We start from the raw sequence: 21,836 nt of genomic DNA, 5'->3' as shown, positions 1-21,836 counted from the left end.
TTGATATTAAAGATTATTGAATTGTGGCTTGATATAAGAGCCTTTCTCAGTTTTTTCTTCACATACTCTTTTTTTTATTGTAAACAAATGGGATACATGTTGTTTCTCTGTTTATACATGGTGTAAAGGCATACCATTTGTGTAATCATAAATTTACATAGGGTAATGTTGTTTGATTCATTCTTTTATTTTTTCCCTTCCCCCCACCCTCCCTCTTTTCCCTCTATACAGTCCTTCCTTCCTCCATTCTTGCTCCCCTCCCTAACCCTAATTCTAACCCTAACACTAACCCCTCCCACCCCCCATTTTGTGTCATCATCCACTTATTAGCGATATCATTCGTCCTTTGGTTTTTTGAGATTGGCTTATCTCACTTAGCATGATATTCTCCAATTTCACCCATTTGCCTACAAATGCCATCATTCTTTATGGCTGAGTAATATTCCATTGTGTATATATACCACGGTTTCTTTATCCATTCATCAATTGAAGGACATTTAGGTTGGTTCCACAATCTGGCTATTGTGAATTGAGCAGCTATGAACATTGATGTGGCTGTATCTCTGTAGTATGCTGATTTTAAGTCCTCTGGGTATAGGCCAAGGAGTGGGAGAGCTGGGTCAAATGGTGGTTCCATTCTAAGTTTTCTGAGGAATCTCCATACTGCTTTCCAGAGTGGCTGCACTAGTTTGCAGCCCCACCAGCCATAGGTATGAGTGTACCTTTTTCCCCGCATCCTCGCCAACACCTGTTGTTGCTTGTGTTCTTGATAATCGCCATTCTAATTGGGGTGAGATAGAATCTTAGGGTGGTTTTGATTTGCATTTCTCTTATTACTAGAGATGTTGAACATTTTTCCATATGTTTGTTGATTGCTTGTAGATCTTCTGTGAAGTGTCTATTCATTTTCTTAGCCCATTTGTTGATTGGATTATTTGCATTCTTGGTGTAGAGTTTTTTGAGTTCTTTATAGATTCTGGAGATGAGTGCTCTATCTGAAGTATGAGTGGCAAAGATTTTCTCCCACTCTGTAGGCTATTTCTTCCCATTGCTGATAGTTTCCTTTGCTGAGAGAAAGCTTTTTAGTTTGAATCTATCCCAGTTATTGATTCTCGCTTTTATTTCTTGTGCTATGGGAGTCCTGTTGAGGAAGTCTGATCCTAAGCCGACATGTTGAAGATCTGGACCTACTTTTTCTTCTGTAAGATGCAGGGTCTCTGGTCTGATTCCGAGGTCCTTAATCCATTTTGAGTTGAGTTTTGTGCAGGGTGAGAGATAGGGGTTTAATTTCATTCTGTTGCATATGGATTTCCAATTCTCCCAGCACCATTTGTTGAAGAGGCTATCTTTTCTCCATTGCATATTTTTGGCCCCTTTGTCTAGTATGAGAAAGTTGTATTTATTTGGATTTGTGTCCGTGTCCTCTATTCTGTACCATTGATCTACCTTTCTATTTTGTTACCAATACCATGCCGTTTTTGTTACTATTGCTTTGTAGTAGAGTTGAAGATCTGGTATTGTGATATCCCCTGCTTCGCTCTTTCTACTGAGGATTGCTTTAGCTATTCTGGGTTTCTTATTCTTCCAGATGAATTTCATGATTGCTTGCTCTATTTCTGTAAGGTACGTCATTGGGATTTTAATTGGAATTGCATTGAATCTGTATAGCACTTTTGGTAGTATGGCCATTTTGACAATATTAATTCTGCCTATCCAAGAACATGGGAGATCTTTCCATCTTCTAAGGTTTTCTTTAATTTCTTTCTTTAGTGTTCTGTAGTTCTCATTGTAGAGGTCTTTCAACTCTTTTGTGAGATTGATTCCCAAGTATTTTTCGAGACTATTGTGAATGGGGTAGTTTTCCTAATTTCTCCTTTTGAAGATTCATCACTTATGTATAAAAATGCATTGAATTTATGAGCATTGATCTTGTAACCTGCTACTTTACTGAATTCACTTATGAGTTCTAAAAGTTTTCTGGTGGAATTTCCAGGTTCCTCTAAATTTATAATTATGTCATCAGCGAACAGGGATAGTTTGAGTTCTTCTTTTCCTATTCGTATCCCTTTAATTTCTTTGGTTTGTCTAATTGCTCTGGCTAGAGTCTCAAGGACGATGTTGAATAGAAGTGGTGAAAGAGGGGGGATTTTAGGGAGAAAGCTTTCAGTTTTTCACCATTTAGAATGATATTGGCCATGGGCTTAGCGTAGATTAGATGGCCTTTACAATGTTAAGGAATGTTCCCACTACCCCAATTTTTTCTAGTGTTTTGAGCATGAAGGGATGCTGTATTTTATCGAATGCTTTTTCTGCATCTATTGAAATAATCATGTGATTCTTAACTTTAAGTCTGTTGATATGGTGAATGACATTTATTGATTTCTGGATGTTGAACCAACCTTGCATCCCTGGGATAAAACCCACTTGATCATGGTGCACTATCTTTTTAATATATTTTTGTATGTGATTTGCTAAAATTTTGTTGAGAATTTTTGCGTCAATGTTCATTAAGGATATTGGTCTGAAATTTTCTTTCCTCGATGTGTCTCTGTCTGGTTTAGGTATCAGGGTGATATTGGCTTCATAGAATGAGTTTGGGAGGGTTCCCTCCTCTTCTATTTCATGGAATACTTTGAGGAGTATTGGAATGAGCTCTTCTTTAAAGGTTTTGTAGAACTCGGCTGAGAACCCTTCTGGTCCTGGACTCCCCTCCATTGGCAGGCCCCCGATGACCTCCTCTATTTCATTGCTTGAAATTGATTCATCCAAGTTGTGTATGTCCTCCTCATTCAGTCCAGGCAATCCATATATCTCCAGAAACTCGTTGATGTCTCCTAGGTCTTCTGTCTTGCTGGAGTACAGACCTTCAAAATAGCCTCCAATTATGTTCTGTATTTCACTCGTGTCTGTTGTGATATTTCCTTGTTCATTCCGAACCTCAGTAATTTGAGTTTTCTCCCTCTCTCTCTTTGTTAGTGTGGCTAAGGGTCTATCAATTTTGTCTATTTTTTCAAAGAACCAACTATTTATTTTGTTAATTTTTCCAATCGTTTCTTTTGCTTGAATTTCGTTGATTTCGGCTCTGATTTAACTATTTCCTGTCTTCCACCACTTTTGGTGTTGGTCTGCTCCTCTTTTTCTAGGGCTTTGAGCTGTAGTGTTAAGTCGTTCATTTGTTGATTTCTACTTCCCTTGTTGAATGCGCCCCATGAAATAAATCTTCCTCTAAGTACTGCTTTCATAGTGTCCCAGAGATTTTGATATGATATGATTTTGTTCTCGTTTATTTCCAAGAATTTTTTTATTTCCCTCCTGATGTCTTCCGTTATCCATTCATCATATAACAGTGTATTATTTAATTTCCAGGTATTGGAGAAGTTTCTATTTTTTATTCTGTCATTTATTTCTAATTTCAATCCACTATGATCTGATAGAGTACAAGGTAGTATCTCTATCTTGTATTTGCCAACAGTAGCTCTGTGGCACAAAACATGGTCCATTTTTAGAGAAGGATCCATGTGCTGCTGAGAAGAAAGTTTATTTGTTCTTTGTTGGATGGTATATTCTGTATATGTCGGTTAAGTCCAAATTGTTGATTGTGCCATTGAGAATTGTGGTTTCTTTATTCAATTTTTGTTTGGAAGATCTATCCAGTGGTGAGAGAGGTGTGCCAAAATTGCCCAGTATTATTGTGTTGTGGTCTATTTGATTTCTGGAATTGAGAAGGATTTGTTTGATGTACATGGATGAGCCAATGTTTGGGGCATAGATATTTATGATTGTTATGTCTTGCTGATTTATGCTTCTCCCAAGCAGTATGTAATGTCCTTCTTTATCCCTTCTGACTAGTTTTGGCTTGAAGTCCACATTATCTGAAATGAGGATGGAGGGATACTCCAGCTTTTTTGCTGTGTCCATGTGCATGGTATGTTTTTTCCCATCCTTTCACCTTTAGTCTTTGGGTATCTCTTTCTATGAGATGAGTCTCTTGCAGGCAGTATATTGTTGGATTTTTCCTCTTAATCCAATCTGCCAGTCTATGTCTTTTGATTGATGAGTCCAGGCCATTAACATTCAGGGTTATTATTGTGATATGATTTGTATTCCTAGTCATTTGACTCATTTTTGTTTTTTGACATGATTTGGCTTCTCCTCTATTTGGCTATTCCCCTAGGCTAGTTCCTCCCGTTGCTGATTTGCATCATTGTTTTTCATCTCTTCCCCATGGAATATTTTGCTGAGAATGCTCTGCAATGCCGGCTTTCTTTTTGTAAATTCCTTTAGCTTTTGTTTATCATGGAAGGATCTTATTTCATCGTCAAATCTGAAAGTAAGTTTTGCTGGGTATAAGATTCTTGGTTGGCATCCATTTTCTTTTAGGGCTTGGTAAATGTTGTTTCATAACCTTCTAGATTTTAGGGTCTGGATTGAAAAATCTGCTGATATTCTTATTGGTTTCCCCCTGAATGTAATTTGATTCTTTTCTCTCGCAGCCTTTAAAATTCTGTCTTTATTTTGTATGTTAGGTATTTTCATAATAATGTGCCTTGGTGTGGGTCTGTTGTAATTTTGTATACTTGGAGTCCTATAAGCCTCTTGTACTTGGTTTTCCATTTCATTCTTCAGATTTGGGAAATTTTCTGCTATTATTTCATTGAATAGATTGTTCATTCCTTTGGTTTGTTTCTCTAAGCCTTCCTCAATCCCAATAATTCTTAAATTTGGCCTTTTCATGATATCCCATAGTTCTTGGAGATTCTGTTCATGATTTCTTACCATCTTTTCTGTTTGGTCAACTTTGTGTTCAAGATTAAATATTTTGTCTTCAATGTCTGAGGTTCTGTCTTCCAGGTGTTCTATCCTATTGGTTATGCTTTCTATGAAGTTTTTAACTTGGTTTACTGTTTCCTTCATTTCAAGGATTTCTGTTTTTCTGTTCAGTATCTCTAACTCTTTATTGAAATGATCTCTTGCTTCCCATATTTGCTCTTTTAACTGTTGATTGGTGCGATCATTTAATGCCTGCATTTGCTCTTTCATCTCCTCCTTCAATGCCTGCATTTGCTCTTTCATCTCCTCGTTTGCTTCCCTGATTGTTTTAATTATGTACATTCTGAACTCCCTTTCTGACATTTCTTCTGCTGTGCTGTCATTGAGTTTTATTGATATAGTATCTAGGTTTGTTTGGGACATTTTTTCCCTTGTTTTCTCATATTGGTCAGATGTCAGTGGGACTTTGAGATATTGCAGATTTCCTCTATTGGTTTATAGTGTCCCTGTAGATTTCCAGTGTATCACCTCCCAGCCTTCAGTAGCCTGAAGTCTTGGAGGAACTTGATAGTGCAGTGCTTCCGAAGAAAGCTGCCCCTAGCCCACTACTGGTTCCAGAGCTTGGAGCTGGCTCTGTGTGGAAAGGCTGTCACTGGGGGGCCTGCTCCGAGACGCTGGCCGTGTGGGAGGAGCCCACCGCCGGAGTGAGCAGGGCTACCTGGAGAAGGATCTAGCTGCCCTGCCCTGCTCTGATAAGCTGCCCCTATCCGGGCCTCCCAGGCCGAGCTTCACCTGGTGGGAGAGACTTACCCCGTTGCTCTATTTTAGTCCGAGTCTCTCAATGCCTCCCCTTCTTGAACCCTGGGTTCTGGCGTGACAGGAGATGCAGTCACCCTCTAGTCCACCATCTTGGATTGCCCTGTGGAAAGAGCCTGCAGCCGGAGGGGGCAGGGCTGCCTGGAGAAGTCTCTGGCTGCCCTGCCCTAGTCCCAGAGGCTGCCTGCGGGTCGGAGCTCTCCGCTGGCTCGGGAACTTGTGGCTGGCTCTGTGTAGAAAGGCTCTCACTGGATGGTCTGCACCGAGAAGCTAGCCTTGAAAGGCGCCTCCTGCCGGAGGGAGCAGGGCTGCTTGGGGAAGTCCCTGGCTGCCCTGTCTGGTCCCTGAAGCTGCCTGCAGGCCGGAGCTCACTGTGCTGGCTCCGGGACTTGGAGCTGGTTCTGTGCAGAAAGGCTCTCACTGGGGGCCCTGCTCCGAGAAGCTGGAGAAGCTGGAGAAGCTGGCCGTGTGGGAGGAGCCCACCGCCGGAGTGAGCAGGGCTACCTGGGGATGACTCTAGCTGCCTTGCCCTACTCTGATAAGCCGCCTCTATCTGGGCCTGCAGCCCAGGCTGAGCCCAGTGGGGGAGACTCACCCCGTTGCTCTATTCTAGTCTGAGTCTCTCAATGCCTCCCCTTCTTGAATCCTGGGTTCTGGAGCGACAGGAGATGCAGTCACCCTCCAGTCCACCATCTTGGATCGCCCCCCAAATATTTCTTGAATTAAATAAAAATTGATGAAATGAACTCAGTCCCAAATAATTCCTTATTTAATTTTTGATTGTCTTAAAAATTTGGATGAATTGATTCCAGTTCAATATATTATCAGCTGGAACAGAAACTAAATTCAGTCACAGGTAAAATTATATCAGAATAGATATTTCTTGATTTTGGGGAAAAGAATGACCCAAACCAGTGAATTGTGATGCACGGTGCCAGTGGAAATAGTTTAACCTAATTATAGTATGTTGTACAAATTAATATTTCTATTAAGTGGCACAGCCAGAGGTTTTTAAGCCAAATATCTGGTAAATAGGCAGATATTAATATTTCTTGAGTTGTAACATGAAATAGCTTTAATCTACCAGAAAGTTGTAATATTTACCATTTTTTATATTAATGGAGAAATGAAAGGCAGCACATTTGTTTTTTAGCCCCAGCCCTACTTTCTCCATTCATATACTACCTGTACATTGCCTACCTTATATTCCTCTATCCTTACTCTTACTACCTGATTTTAGTCAGTACTGTTGGTTCTAAATTATAGGACTACAACTTGAATTTTCTTGACAGTGTGTATGTATATATGTGTGTATGTGTGTGTATGTGTACATATACGTATTTGTATTTATTTATTTGATGCCTGTGAGTGGGAAAGATGCTCGAATACTGAATAGAATTGAAGGAAGTCCTGCAGGAACCAGTGTCTTGGGGGTTATAGAACAGAGATGTTGGCACATTAGAATCTACTCTGCTTGGCGGTGGTAGTGGAGGCTGCTGCTGCTGCTGCTTTTCCTCGTTGTCATCGTCATCGTGGTCGTCGTCTTCCTCCTCCTCCTCCTTCTTCCCCCCCAACCCCACACTACTACTACTTCTTTTTTTTTTTTTAAATTGTACTCAGGCTTTTGCCCAGAGGTAAAAGAAAATGACTGATCATAACCCCAGCCTCATATCGTTCTGTATTATGATTCTGAAAGGCAAGACCATTTGTCCTTCTGCTCTAAATTGGGAAATTAATGTGGACCAGTCAGTGTTCCCAGAAAGAGGAGGATATTCTGATTTGGAATTCATATCAGCCCTTATGACCAGGAGAGAGTAGGGACCTATCAAAGAAAAGGCAAGGGAAAGCTTGCCCTGGTTTTAAATCATTAACTGTCACTCTCCTCTCCCAAGCCCCATTGTTCATCCCTTTGGCGATTTCCCCCTTCAGTATAGCTACTTACTTTTCTCAGATTTATTTTATTAGTGCTCAGGTTGAGCTTTGCATTGTGATTACCCGTTTACCTGGCTTTAGTGGCTCCTTATTGCCTATATATAACACTATCTAAACCTCTGACTTTGGCACCTTATAATCTGACTCCACACTATCTTCTCAATTTTATCTCTCAGTTTTGCTATTTTTTAAACTAACATTTATGTATTTTTTATCTCACTGAAATAACCAAGTCTTAAATAAAAAAATGGTGGTGATAATCTGTGTATTGTTTAATGTTTCATAGTTTCTAAAGGTCATGAATAAAGCATTGTATTTACTCCTTAGGTACTGGTATCTCTGAATCATTGTTGGCAGAATGTACCAGTTTAGATATTTTTCACTGAAAATAATACAGAATCTACTTCTCCAATGTAGTCAATTATGAAAACTAATTAGAGAGAAACATGGCTTACCATGTAGGAGACTTTGGCTCTGCACTTCCCTTACTGAGCTTTTGGGAAAATCATTTGGTTTCTCTATGCTTCTGTTTACAATTCTATAAATTGAGAGTAAAAAGAACTAATCCTACTTCTGTCTACCTTATCATCTTTGAAAATGGATTGTGAACTCAACTGCAATAATAAATGTGAAAATACTTTGAAAGATTAAAGACTGCTGTGCAAATTTAAGGCTTTTTATTTTATGCTCAAACTTAATATTTATTTGCTGTTTTCTTGGATGGTTGAATTGAGAACCCAACTTCAATGGCAATTAAGTTTTGAAAATGTAAGGAAAAATATTAAGATTATATATAATTGCAGAGTAGTATTGCAAATGAGCTGTTCCTCACTGAAGATAGACTGCAAAGCTAAAATAATGCCTTCGTTTAACAACATTTACTTAGTGCTTCTTTTTTAAAAATTTTTTTAGTTGTAGATGGATAAAATACCTTTATTTGCTTATTTTTTATGTGGTGCTGAGAATCAAACCCAGTGCCTCATACATGTGAGGTCAGCGTTCTACCACTGAGTTCCAACCCCAACCCCTACTTAGTGCTTCTTATGGAGAATACATTGTACCAAAAAAAAAAATATGCAAACATTGTACAGTTGTACTTTGTCAAATCAAGCCTATCTATAAGGCACTATAAGATTGCATCAGAGAACTGATTAATTTTATTCTTTTGTTTTATTATTTAAAATAATTTTCATTTTATTCACATGAAACTGGATATTTGAGCTAAATTTTAGTTATTAATATAGAATTTGAATGATAGAATTTTTAACTATAGCTTTTCTGATATTTGGTGTTTGCAAACGGAGTACTTTTGTATTTAAACTTACTCATTACCGTTCTTGATGATCCTTTTTGAAAGCATAGTTAGTACTTAAGAATCATTCAAAATATGCTCTGTAGTTAAGAAGCTGTTTTTCTAATTATCTACCAAATTCAAATTTATTGCTTTTTCTGTCATTTTTATAGTCTATTGCATCTGCAGACATGGATTTCAACCAGCTGGAGGCATTCTTGACTGCTCAAACCAAAAAGCAAGGTGGGATCACATCTGACCAGGCTGCTGTCATTTCCAAATTCTGGAAGAGCCACAAGATAAAAATTCGAGAGAGCCTCATGAACCAGAGTCGTTGGGACAATGGACTTCGGGGCCTGAGCTGGAGAGTTGATGGCAAGTCCCAGTCAAGGCACTCATCTCAAATACACACCCCTGTTGCCATAGTAGAGCTAGAATTTGGGAAAAGTGGACAGGTGAGTTCAACTTCAATCAATCTTTGTAAACTATATTTTCCATTATGTATTACCCCATACATTCAGATTGATTTTTATTAACAGTATTCTTTGCTGAGATAAAAAGAATAAAAAAAGAGACCCTGATGCCTTGAATCCCTTTTCAGAGGTAGAATCGTCTAAAAATAGATATTAATGGATATTAATTATTATGGGCAGAGTTTAAAACCAGCCACAGGATCTTTTGCAGTTTTCTCAGAACAGAGAACTGGTTGATAAAGTGATTGTGTAGAAGCTGCCTCCTACTACATTTTAGATAAATCTTGGCAATTTGATCAGACTCTCCAAGGTAATAGTAGAGATACTAAATAAAGGGTTGGGGAAGTGACTTAGTGGGTAAGTGCCCCTGAGTTCAGTCCCCAGTACATCCCCTGTCCTGCAAAAACAACCACAAAAAAAACAACAAAAAACAAGATTTGATATTAAACAACACAGAACAAAACAGTTTTACCCAGTTATCTTTATGGTCAGTAAAGTGGGAAACAGTGTATTTTAATTACATTAATGTATTGTTCCTAAAGTCTCAAGTGTGCTGTCTCTGACCTTGAGCTCACAAGTAATTGTCAATTTGATATTGTTTACAAAACAGTGCTTTTCTTTTCTTTGCCTTCTGTACAGTCATTATATTAGATAATCTTAGTGTGGTATTTCTTTAGGTCATTCAGTTTGTGCTCCAGATGCCTGCCAAATCAGATTTTTAATGACCTGGCTTATGTATTTTGACAGAGAGGGAGAAACAGGCAATTAATAAGAGAATAACCAGATCACTAAATTAGATAATCAAAATTACTTTTCAGATAAATAATGAAACAAGTGCTTCTATTATATTCTATAATAGAAAATTATTTCTTTTCTTCTGAATGATGAGAATATATATTTTTTAAGCTGGTAGGTTTCTTTACATATTTTCTTTTGTTTCTTTTTTTATTGGTGCATTATAATTGTACATAATGATGAATTTTGTTGTTACATATTTATACATGCACACAGTATAACAGTATAATTTGGCCAATATCACTCCCCAGTACTATCCCCTCTCTCCCTGCCTCCCACTACTTGATCCCTTTCCTGTGCTGATCTGTTTGATTTCCATGAAATCTGTTCCCATCTTTCTTTTCCTTTTTCCTCTCTAGCTTCCACATATGAGAGAAAACATTTGTCTCTTAACCTTCTGAGGTTGACTTATTTCATTTAACATAAAGTAAATTCCATCCATTTCCTGCAAAAGACATAATTTTCATTTTTCTTTATGATTGAATAAAACTCCATTGTGTACATATACCACGTTTTCTTTTATCAATTCATCCATGATGGACACCTAGGCTGGTTCTATAGTTTGGCTATTGTGAATTGTGCTTCTATAAACATGGGTATGCATGTATCACTGTATTATGATAACTTACATTCTTTAGCAAAAATACCAAGGAGTGTTATAGCTGGGTCCTTTGGTGGCTGCCTAGTCTTTTGAGGAGCCTCCATACTGATTTCCATAGTGGTTGTACTAATTTACAGTCCACCAACTGTGTAAGTGTTCCTTTTTCTCCACATCCTCTCCAGAATTTATTGTCACATATATTCTGTTTTATTCATTTATTCATTTTTTTACAGACTGCATTTTGATTCATTGTACACAAATGGGGTACAACTTTTTATTTCTATGGTTGTACACAATGTAGATTCACACCATTCATGTAACCATACATGTACATAGGGTAATAGTGTCTGTCTCAGTCCACTATCTTTTGTCATATGGATTCTTGATGACTACCATTCTGGTATGAGATGCAACCTCAGTATAGTTTTGATTTACATTTCCCTAATTTTAATTCCCTAATGATGTTGGAGTTCATCGATTTAAATACCATCTATATGCTGATGACTCCCCAATTTATAACTCCACATTAAATTTCTCCACTAAATTCCAGGTATGTTTTTATGACATACTTGAGAACTCTACTTAAATGTTTAAAAGGCATCAATAATTGAATATGTCCCAAACCAAGTTCCTCATATACCTCCCAAACTTACCCCTCTTTTGTTTTTTCCTCACTTCAGTTAGTGGTACCTCCATTCTTTCAGTTCATATCCTCCTTTTTTTCCCCCCCTTCACATCCAGATTCAGTCCTTCATCAAATCTTGCTGGGTCTATTTTAAAAAAGTTTGTCCACTCCCTCTCCCACCTACTACTGTGTTCAAATTACCATTATCTTGCTTCTGATTATAAACATCTTCCTAACTGATTTCTCTGCTTTTGATCTTCAGCCTTTTCTCAATACATAGTATCCAAAGTGACTCTGTTGAAGTATAAGTTCAATAATGTATTTAAGACTTCCCATCTTACTCTAGTGCCTTCTTATCTCAATCAGATTAATAGGCTTCTACCTTAATCTACACTAACTAGACTCATTGGCCTTCTTGCTGCTGATTTCTGGAACATGCCAGATATGTTATCTTTTTAGGGCCAGTGGTATTGTTGATCTTCCCAGATATCTGCATAGCTAGCTTCTTCACTTTCTTGATGTCTTTTCTTAAAAATCACCTTTTCAATGAACCCTTTACTGGCTATCTTTTTAAAAGTTCAGTCCTCTGCTGCTTGCTTTACTTAATATCATTTCCATAATTTTCATTGCTATAGCCTCAAAGTCTAGAATGCTGCCTGGCACATGGTAACTATTTGTTGAATGAATAAATTAATAAATTAATCACATCATTCACTGTTTACTAAACATCTACTATATATCAGGCATTATTTAAGAGCTGGGAATTTATCAGTGAGCAATACAAATCCCCTATCTTATGGAGTTCATAGTAAAGAAGATTAATAATTAGTGTTAAGAAATTATATCAAACTGAAGATTTTTACCAAGACTTGGAAAAGAGAAAGGCAATCTTTTCTCAGAAAGTTAAGATAGTTTTGAATGAAACCATGAAAAACTCTAGTTTCACTTGCTTTTAGTTGATTTTAAAAATCGCTAATTTTGAGGGTCATGCAGTTGAGCAATATGTTATTAATAGTCTCTCATTAGCTTTGCTGCAGATAATTCCTGTGACCTGTGGGATACATCAAGTTACTTTTCAGGGATTTCAGGACTGCTTGTGTCAAAACCCTTCTCTTCACTTGGGTCTTTGCAAGTGTCTGATGGGTGGCCTTTTGATGTTAGAGGGCCAAAAACTCTACCCTCAGATCTTGCAAACTGCCATTTTGTGAACATGCATCTTGTGAAGGGCTGTGAAGACTGATTATACATGTACATGTACAGATTGCTTTACCTCTACTCACCTTTCCCCAGGCCTTGAATCACCTTACTTCTTCCTATATATACTCCTTAATTATATCCTTGGGACTGTGTGGTTGAGACTTAGGTTTCCCATCTCTTCATATCTCTTGGCCTTCGTGTGAATAAACTCTTTTGCAAAATTTGTCAATTCAGTGATTGACATACTATGCAGTGGGCAAAATGGTCCTGGTTTGGTAACATAGGCTAAGACAGCATTTGATTTTTCTGACAATTTCAGCTTTGTGATCCAGGGCTGAGAGTCATGAAATAACAACAACAAAAAAATTGATACAGGCTGAACAAGTTCTATTCACTTGCATTTAACAGATAGGTATGTCCTTTGGCAGTCATTTAGTACAGGTTTCTGATGATTGCAATTTCTTTCTTACTACTTCATACATGTAGTTTTCCACTTTTCAACCCACAGGCAGTGAGAAGTAGCAAGAAATAAATTGGAATAAAACTATCATAAGCAAAAGCAAAACTCATTTAGTGCAGTGATTCTTAGTATCGCTACATATTAGTCCCACCTGAGGAGCTTAAAAAACAAATTATAGCTGCTCAGACTCTATCTCAAAGTTAAGATGACTGCTTTAGCTTGATTAGGGAATACTTCTCCTAGGGGGTGAGCTAAGTGTGAATCACAGGAAGGGGCCACCCTCAGGAAGATATGGGGCAGAAAATACAGAGGGAACAGTCAAGGGGAGAAGTTAGTCTTGAGAGAAAATCTGAATTTTATTTATAAGTATAATTGCAAACCATTAGAGTTTCAAACAAGGGAATCATATGATGTGATTTATATCCTAATAGAATCACTTTTAGTCACCTGTGGAAAATGGAGTATATATGGTCAAGAGTGAAGCCAGGATACTCAGATCCCAGGGGGAGAATCACTAAGTTTGAAATTGATTTGTGCACATTAAGGACAATTCTCATTTGTTTCCAAACCTCTATATAATAGGATCTCAAGTTAAAAAAAAAAAAAAAAAAAAAAGAAAGAAAAGAAAAAAACTTCATCTTTCATTCTGTTAACAAGATTTAGGTATTCAAAGGTGAATGGATGCAATATTAATGGTTCACTTAAAAAAATAACAGAGGTGGGGTTATACAGTCTTTTGACATTTTCATCTCTTTTCCTCATTTATGACAATTCCCTTGTTTAAAAATTTTTTTAAATTATAATGTGTTCATTATAATGTGTTGTGGGATTAAAAATAAAATGGTAAAGCTGAGAGACCACTTAAGGGGGCTGCTACCATGTACAGGTAAGATAATATTATCGAGGAAGATGGGGACAGTTTTAGCAGAGTAGAGAGAAGTGAACAGATAGGGAATGTGTTTTGAATGTAGTGAAGTTGCTCAGAGCTGACTTAGAATGATGTAGAAAACAAGAAAAGGTGAGGAATTGAGGTAACTGCTTGTATTTTCTTGTTTGAATATGTTAGTATTAACATTCTACTTAGTCACTTTTTAAGTCTTTTTGCTAAGTTGACCATCTAATATGCAACTTGACTGTTTTCATAGCTTTAGCCCTTCTACTTGGGGGAAAACAAATGAAATTATTTAACACTTGACAGTTAAGATAATACTGTTTGTGATGAAATAAATCTATTTTTAAACTTCAATTTTTAAATAAATTTAAGATTACTGAACTTAAAGAATTTTCCTAATATGCTTTAAAAAATCATTGTTTCTTATGATACCCTTTTCTATATGTATATTATATATCAAGAAAAAGTTTTAAAAAGGGAAAGAGAGAGGGCCTATTATCTTTGCAAACTCGCTGATCCTATGAGAACAGGGGTTTGGCACTGCAGAAGTCCTCAGCCTCTTTCTAGTCTGCCAACAGACCTTGGTGTTGGACTGACTTCAGATTGCTGCCATTCAGTCTCTCTATTCTTGTGGACAGATGAGGTGCTTGAGAGGAATCCAGGAAACCAAGCATTAAGAGGACTTGGAAACAATATTTGGATTTGAGTCCCTTGTCCTAAAGTCAGGGCAACAGTGTATCATGCCCAGCAATGTTGAAATTGCTTATGTTTGTCTAGTATTTCAGTACTGGTTGGTTGGCTGTGAGTTTCATTCCATGTATGCCACTGCTCTACTGCCAAGATAAATGTAGAAGGCCTCTGGTCTTAGCCCATTCTTAGCACTTTAAAAGATTTATGATAAAATATACATAACATAAATTTACCATTTTAACCATTTAAAGTATACAGTCCAGTGATATTAAGTATATTCACATTGTTATATAACCATCACCATTATTTATTTCCAGAATTTTTTCATTATTCCTAACATAAATTCAATACACATTAAACAATAATTCCCTATTTCTACCTCTCTCTGACTTCTGTTGTGCTTTCTGTGTGCATTTGTCTATTAGATACCTTAGATAAATAGAACCATACAATTTTTGTATTTGGCTTATTTTACTTATCATAGTATTTTCAAGGTTCATCTATGTTGTAGAATGTGTCATAATTTCATTCCTTTTTTAAGGCTGGATGATATCCTATTATATCACATTTTGTTTATCCATTTGTCTGCTGATGATGGACACTTGGGTTTTTCAACCTTTTGGCTATTGTGAATAATGAACGTTGATGCACAAATACCTATTTGAGTCCCCACTTTTAATTCATTTGGGTATATATTTAGGACTGGACTTGCTGGATCATATGGCAATTCTATGTTTAACTTTATTTATTTATTTTTTTGTCTACCTATCTATCTGCCTTCCTACCTACCTACCTACCTGCCTATCTATTGGTACTGAGGATTGAACCCTGAAACTGCCAAACTGTTTTTCACAGTGGCTGCACAATTCTGTAGTCTTTCCAGCAATGCATGAGGGTTCCAATTCTGGTACATCCTCACTAACTCTTACTTTCTTTTTCTTTTTTTATAGTTGGCATCCTAATGGGTATAAAGTTGTACCTCATTGTAGTTTTGCATTGAATACATTAATGATTAGTGATGTTGATCATCTTCTTTAGAGAAATGTCTTCAAGTTTTTTCCATTAAAAAAAAATCTAGTTGTTATTGTTGAATTGTAGGAATTTCTTTATATATTCTGAATATCAATCCCATATCAGATAAATGATTTGTAGATGTTTCTTCCTACTCTTTGAGTTTTCTCTTTAGGTAGTGTCCTTGGATGCACAACTATTTTTAATTTTGATATTATCCAGTTTACCTAATTTTCCTTTTGTTACCTTTTGTTTTGATACCACATCCAAGAAATCATTGCCAAATCCATTGCCATGAATATTTTCCTTTGTTTTCTTCTAAGAGTTTTAAAGTTTTAACTCCAGTTTGATTCATTTTGAGTTAATTTTCTGTATGGTATAAGGTCATTTCTAACACTTTTTTTTTTTAAATGAGTTATGTTACCAGGAAAATAGTGGTATTTTTTAACTTAAATAGTTTTAGGTTTATCATGTTTTTAAACTTTCTAGATAGCTTTGTGTATAATTAATTAAAGAGCTCAATGATATTACTTAAGATGCAGGTGACAATAATGAGTGGTAATCACCAGGAACCAGCTCAGATTAATTGCCATATAAACTATAGTTCTTTTTTATTGCCAGGGTTATTTATCTAAGTAGATTAGAAGTCAATAACAGAGGAAGTATATCTGAATTAATAAGTCATTTAATTCTTTTGTGGATACAGTATAAAACCACCAAATTATGATGATAAAACTAATAAGTGCATAATTACCAAAGAGTGTTAATCACAAAAGGAATTTGATCTATCTTTCTGTGATATCCTCTCACAGTCACTTCTTTAGTCTAGAGAAACAGCTAGTCTTGTAAGAATATCATTTAAGGCACCTGTGATCTATCATCTGTTTATATTACACTGTCTAACCAAGCTGAACTGCATTTTACATACATGCCATATTCTTTCCCCTTTCTACTCGGAATGTTCTTTATCCATTTGCCTTTTCTTTCTTTTTGTTTTTGGATAGCTGGGTTTTTGAACTCAGGGGCACTTGACCACCAAGCCACATCCTCAACCCTATTTTGTATTTTTATTTAGATGCAGGGTCTCACTGAGTTGCTTTACACCTAGCTTTTGCCAAGGCCAGCTTTAAACTCGTGATCCTTCTGCCTCAGCCTCCCAAACTGCTAGGATTACAGGGGTGCCACCACGCTTGGCAGCTCCATTCACATTTTCATTTGGTGAAATGCTTTTACTTCTTCATGTTACTGAATACCTCTGCCTTGAATTTCTCCCCACTTACTTCAGCCAAATCTGATATGAGTTGCTGGAATACACTGAACCTTTCTCTAGCACTTAATACAACTTAGATTTAAAAAACAAAACAACTATATTAGGGTTAAACTAAAGCCAAAAAGGAAGTCAGTGGGTTTGCTTCTTATGAAACTCAGATTTTGTTCTTGGCTTCAGATATCTCTTAACTGTCTGGCTCTATTCATATCATTCTCTAAACACGCTGACTTCATGTGGAGGCAAGATGAAACCTAGGAGACTCAGATCTGTCTTTTTAAGTTCATCTCTCTTTCCAACATATGTATGTTGATAAAAGGTAAATTCTTTTTTTCCCTGCTTAGGTCACATGGAATAGTCACGGTTTATAGAAATTAGGGTAATTTATATTTGTAGTATTTGCCCATCTTTTTTTTTTTTTTTTTTTTTTTTTTTTTTGGGGTTTGAACTCTGGGGTACTCAACCACTGAGCCACATCCCCAGCCCTATTTTGTATTTTACTTAGAGACAGCGTCTCACTGAGTTGTTTAGTGCCTTGCCATTGCTGAGACTGGCTTTGAACTCTGCCCAACTCTTTAACCAAGGATAAAGTAAGATAGATTAACAGCAGATATTACTAGGGAATAGTTAAGGAGCAGTTCCCGAAAGGAATTAGGCATGTTACACAAGCAAAATCATTATGTGTCCACTATAGTCTTGTTAGCTTATGTCTTCAAGACGCCTATGATTTATTATTAATATTCATCTTTTATACTCTGAAAATATTAAGGTAATAGGCATTTGATAAATATTTATAGAATGAATTAATAACAGGAGAGTGCATGTATTAGTCACCTAATTATCCCAAAATTTGGGAACTGGGAGAGAGGGAGAGAGAGAGAGAGAGAGAGAGAGAGAGAGAGAGAGAGAGAGAGAGAGAGAGAGAAAGAATATGAATGTGTCTGCATGTATGCAGGCAACTGCAGTGCCTTCAGTGACCTATTCTTTGAGCTGCTGCTTCTGCTCATTCTTCACCATTACTCCTCTTTTAAGAAATATAAATCAACATGTCACAATTTATTTATGCTGGGAAATAATGATAAATAGGGCAGTATAACAAGTATGGAATTAATGAAGATAGTTCTTATTATCATGTGTTCCACTTAATACAAGAATAAAAATAGCTAATATTTATTATATCCTTGCCATGTTCCAGTCACTCTTCTAAACATATTTTCATGCAGTGACCAGTCCTCTGAGTTAAGTATGTGTTATGCTTTGGGTGTGTCCCCTGAAGGTTCATATGCTAGAAACTTGGTACCCAATATAATGGTATTTAAATATTGGATCTTTAAGAGATGAGACATAATGGCAGGTTATTAGGTCTTTGAGGGGGATCAGTGCTTTTCTCATGGAGTTTGATCTTGCTCTTGTAGGATCTTGTGCAAGAGTAGGTTGTCAAAAGCAAATCTGCACTTCCTCTGAATCTTTCTTGCTGCCTTGCCCCTTCTGCAAATGGCCAGTTCCCTTTTTGCTTCTCTGCCATGTTGTGACACACTGTGGAGGGCCTTGCCAGGACACCAGTGCCATTCCATTTGGACTCTCCAGCCATCAGAATCATAAGCTTCTTTCTTTTGTAAGTTATCTGGCCTCTGGTTTTTGTTTGTTTGTTTGTTTGTTTTTATAGCAACACAAAACAGACTAAAACAATGTAGTTTTATCTTGTTTTGGCTAGAGATTGATTTTATTTTTAACTAATTTTAGGTTTACACAGAAGTTATAAAGATAGGGCAATACATTCCCTTAAACTCCTCAACCAGTTTTTCCATTTTACATTACCATGGTACATTTGTCAATATAAGAAACTCACATTGATACTTTGTTAATTAACTCCAGATTTTATTTGCGTTCATTTTTTTCATTCATATTCCTTTTCCATTCCAGGATCCAATCTATAGTACCACTAAATTGCTAACTAAACTACCTAAATTACATTTAATTCTCATGTCTCCCCAATTTCCTTGAATGTCTATTTCTTAGTCTTCCCGTGTTTTTCATGACCTGACAGTTTTTATTTTTCAGCTTTATTGAGGTATAATTGACAAATTTAAAAATGTGTATATTTAAGATGTAAAACTGGATGTTTTGATGTATGTATATGTGGTGAAATGACCTTGACAGCCTCGAAAAATACTCGCCAGATATACTGTAGTAGTCCTAGTCTTGGCCTGACATTTTTCTCATGCTTAGACTGGCTGTGTTTTTGTTGCTGTTATTATAATACATTATCTGAGAGTGGGTTATTTTATAAAGAAAACAAATTTATTTTCTTATAACTCTGGAGGCTGAGAGTTCAAGATTATGGCACCGATAGTTTTGGTATCTGGTGAAGGCTCTGTCTCTGCTTATCATACAGAGTGGACAAACTCTCTCTTCACATGGTAAAGGATGGAAGGATGAATGTTGTATCCTCACATAGCAGGAAAGAGTGAATCCAGTTCTGCGAACCATTTTATAAGGCCATTAATCCATTCCTGAGAGTAAAGCTCTGGTGACCTAAATACCTGAAAGCCCTGACCTCCACCTCTCAACACTCAAGATTCTAACACATAATTGTTGGGAGACCCATCTTTAACGATGGGTTTTGGAAAAGAATACAACAGAGGTGAAGTACCCTTCTTGTCATTATCACATTAGGGTAAAGGTGCAATCTGTGTAATCTCACTATTCATATTAATGCTCATTTCTTGGTCAAGGTAGCATTTACTAGGTTCCTGCACAGTAATTTTACTATTTTTCTTTCTCCTTACTCTATTTTTGGAAGTTTATTTATTTTAGAAATCAGTTACTAAGTCCATCCCACATTCAAAAGTAGGAGAATTTGGTTCTACTGTTTGAAGAAAGTGTCAGGGAATTTGTGAACGTATTTTAGGTGATCACAGTATGTTCTGTGGCTACAGATTACTTACATTCATTCCATATGCACAATATACTCACCTGTTCCACAAGAATTCCTCTTTTATAACATCAGATTATTTGTTTAGTATATTATACCAAATTAGGTCCAGGTTTACATGGGTCCTTGGGAGTAGATTCTTAATTTCAGCTCCTTGAGTCCTATCTGAAGACTTGTTAAACTAAAAGAGGCATATTATCTGCCCCGCCCCTTGTGACCTGGTATAAGATAGCTACCATAGGTATTCTTGGTCAAAAAGAAGGAAAAATGTTGGCCCAAAGGTGTCATTGCTTCATACCAGTTCTGAAATCCAACTGGGTATAGGTTGGTAGTTCCTTGATTAGAGTTCAGTGTCTGGGAGTAATTCTTCCTGGTTCTTAGCTCTGCCTTCTAGGCTTTTGATTTCATACTCTGAGTTATTGTTCCTTTTTCAATGAAAAGTAGACTGTAGCTGCATAGTTTCCTCTACCTACTTCCAACTGTGGCAGTTTTGATGTTAAAGATTTTCTTTTTGTTTTGTACTGTGTTTCTGTTTGAATGGGCAATGTTCTGCTAGTTTAATTCTCTGTGAAACTTTGTGGGTCTCCTGTAGATCTTATTCATGCTCACTTAATTAGACAGAAGTCATACCTAAAAATCTCTTTGAGACAAGCTGTTCACTCTTTGGGCATTCTCCAGATTTATAATGCCTTTGAATTTCTTAGAAGCTCCACTGTTTGATTAAAATAACCTGTTAAGTCATACCTTTAAAATCTTTAAAAGGCCTTTTGTCTGACTGATGGTGCTCAGAGGCATCATCTTAGATCTTTTTGACATTTTATAACTACAGTCTCATTTTTTAGACCATGTTTTCTAGACAGTGCCTTGGATTTGAATTTTGCTTGGAATTTCTTATTTTCCTGTTGTTTGCATTTGGAAAGATTGGGACTATTCAAAACCAGCAAGTTTTAATTATTTTTTTGCAAGAGGGCACCAGGGATTGAACCCAGGGTCACTCAACCACTGATCCTCCTACCTCAGCCTCCTGAGCCACTGGGATTACAAGTGTGCACCACCATGCCTGGCTCTAGCTCCTTTTTTTTTTTTTTTTTAATATTTTTTAGTTGTCAGTGGATCTTTCATATTATTTATTTATATGTAGTGCTGAGGATTGAACCCAGGGCCTCACACATGGTAGGCAAGCGCTCTACCACTGAGCCACACCTCTCGCCCCTTTGACTCCTTTTTATTAAAAAGTTCTGAGGATATTTATTAGATACTTAGAAATTTGGTTTTGTATTTTGGTAATGTAGGCTTGGCAAACAGAGGTCTGAGAGTCATGAACTTTTTTTCATTTGAAGTTAAAGAGATTATTGAAGAGCCTGGAAGTGTTTTAGTCAGCTTTTGTGTTGCTGTGACCAAAATATCTGACAAGAACAATTTAGAGAAGGAAATGTTTATTTGGGGCTCACAGCTTCAGAGTTCTCAGTTCGTAGACAGCTAACTCCAAGGTGGGGCAGCATTCATGGGGGAAGGACACACTGGAGGAAATTGCTCAGCTCAGTGGTAGGATTAGGAAACAGAGAGAGAAGCAAGGGGGAAGGGGTCACAAGGAATATGCACCCTTTCAGGGCACACCCCCAGTGACTCAACTCCTCCAGCTCTGCCCCACCTGCCTAGGGTTACCACCTAGGCAGTTGATTCAAACTAGGATAGACCGGTGAGGTTATAGTTCTCATAATCTAATCATTTTGCCTCTGAACATTCCTGCATTAACATAGGAGCTTTTGGAGGACACCTCACATCAAAACAATAACAAAAAGGAAAACTAGGAGTAGAACTTTGAGAAATGCACACCTTTAATGAACAAATGGAAAAAAGACTCTTGAGAGTGGTCATCTTAGAATGGGTTATAAACAGATTGGAGAAATGGGAAGTACAGAATCAGAGATATATTGACAGTAGTATTGCTTTGTTTCACATGGTGGGTTTAGTAGAAAGTTTTCCAGTTTATCTTCATGTAAACTCATTGAGTCAAACAAACTGAAATCTTTTACATAATAAAGTTTGTGACGTTAGCTTTTGTATGAAGTGAAAGGATG

General features: G+C 36.9%; 1 protein-coding gene across 3 annotated transcripts in view; it reads left to right on the top strand.

Moving 5' to 3' along the window:
• The window catches only part of COMMD1 (copper metabolism domain containing 1), a 142,534-nt gene that overhangs the window by 48,269 nt on the left and 72,429 nt on the right, over positions 1-21,836 (top strand). For all 3 annotated transcript variants that reach the window (XM_079109741.1, XM_079109740.1, XM_079109739.1), the window contains exon 2: positions 8,983-9,264. In XM_079109741.1, the coding sequence (XP_078965867.1) occupies positions 9,001-9,264 (264 nt within the window). In that variant the 5' untranslated portion in view covers positions 8,983-9,000. The remainder of the gene's footprint in view (positions 1-8,982; positions 9,265-21,836) is intronic.

Source organism: Sciurus vulgaris (assembly GCF_902686455.1).
Source record: "Sciurus vulgaris genome assembly, chromosome: 14".
In the NCBI taxonomy this organism is placed as follows: domain Eukaryota; kingdom Metazoa; phylum Chordata; class Mammalia; order Rodentia; family Sciuridae; genus Sciurus; species Sciurus vulgaris.
The sequence above is the reverse complement of the archived record's forward strand: the minus strand, read 5'-3'. Positions and strand labels throughout refer to the sequence as shown.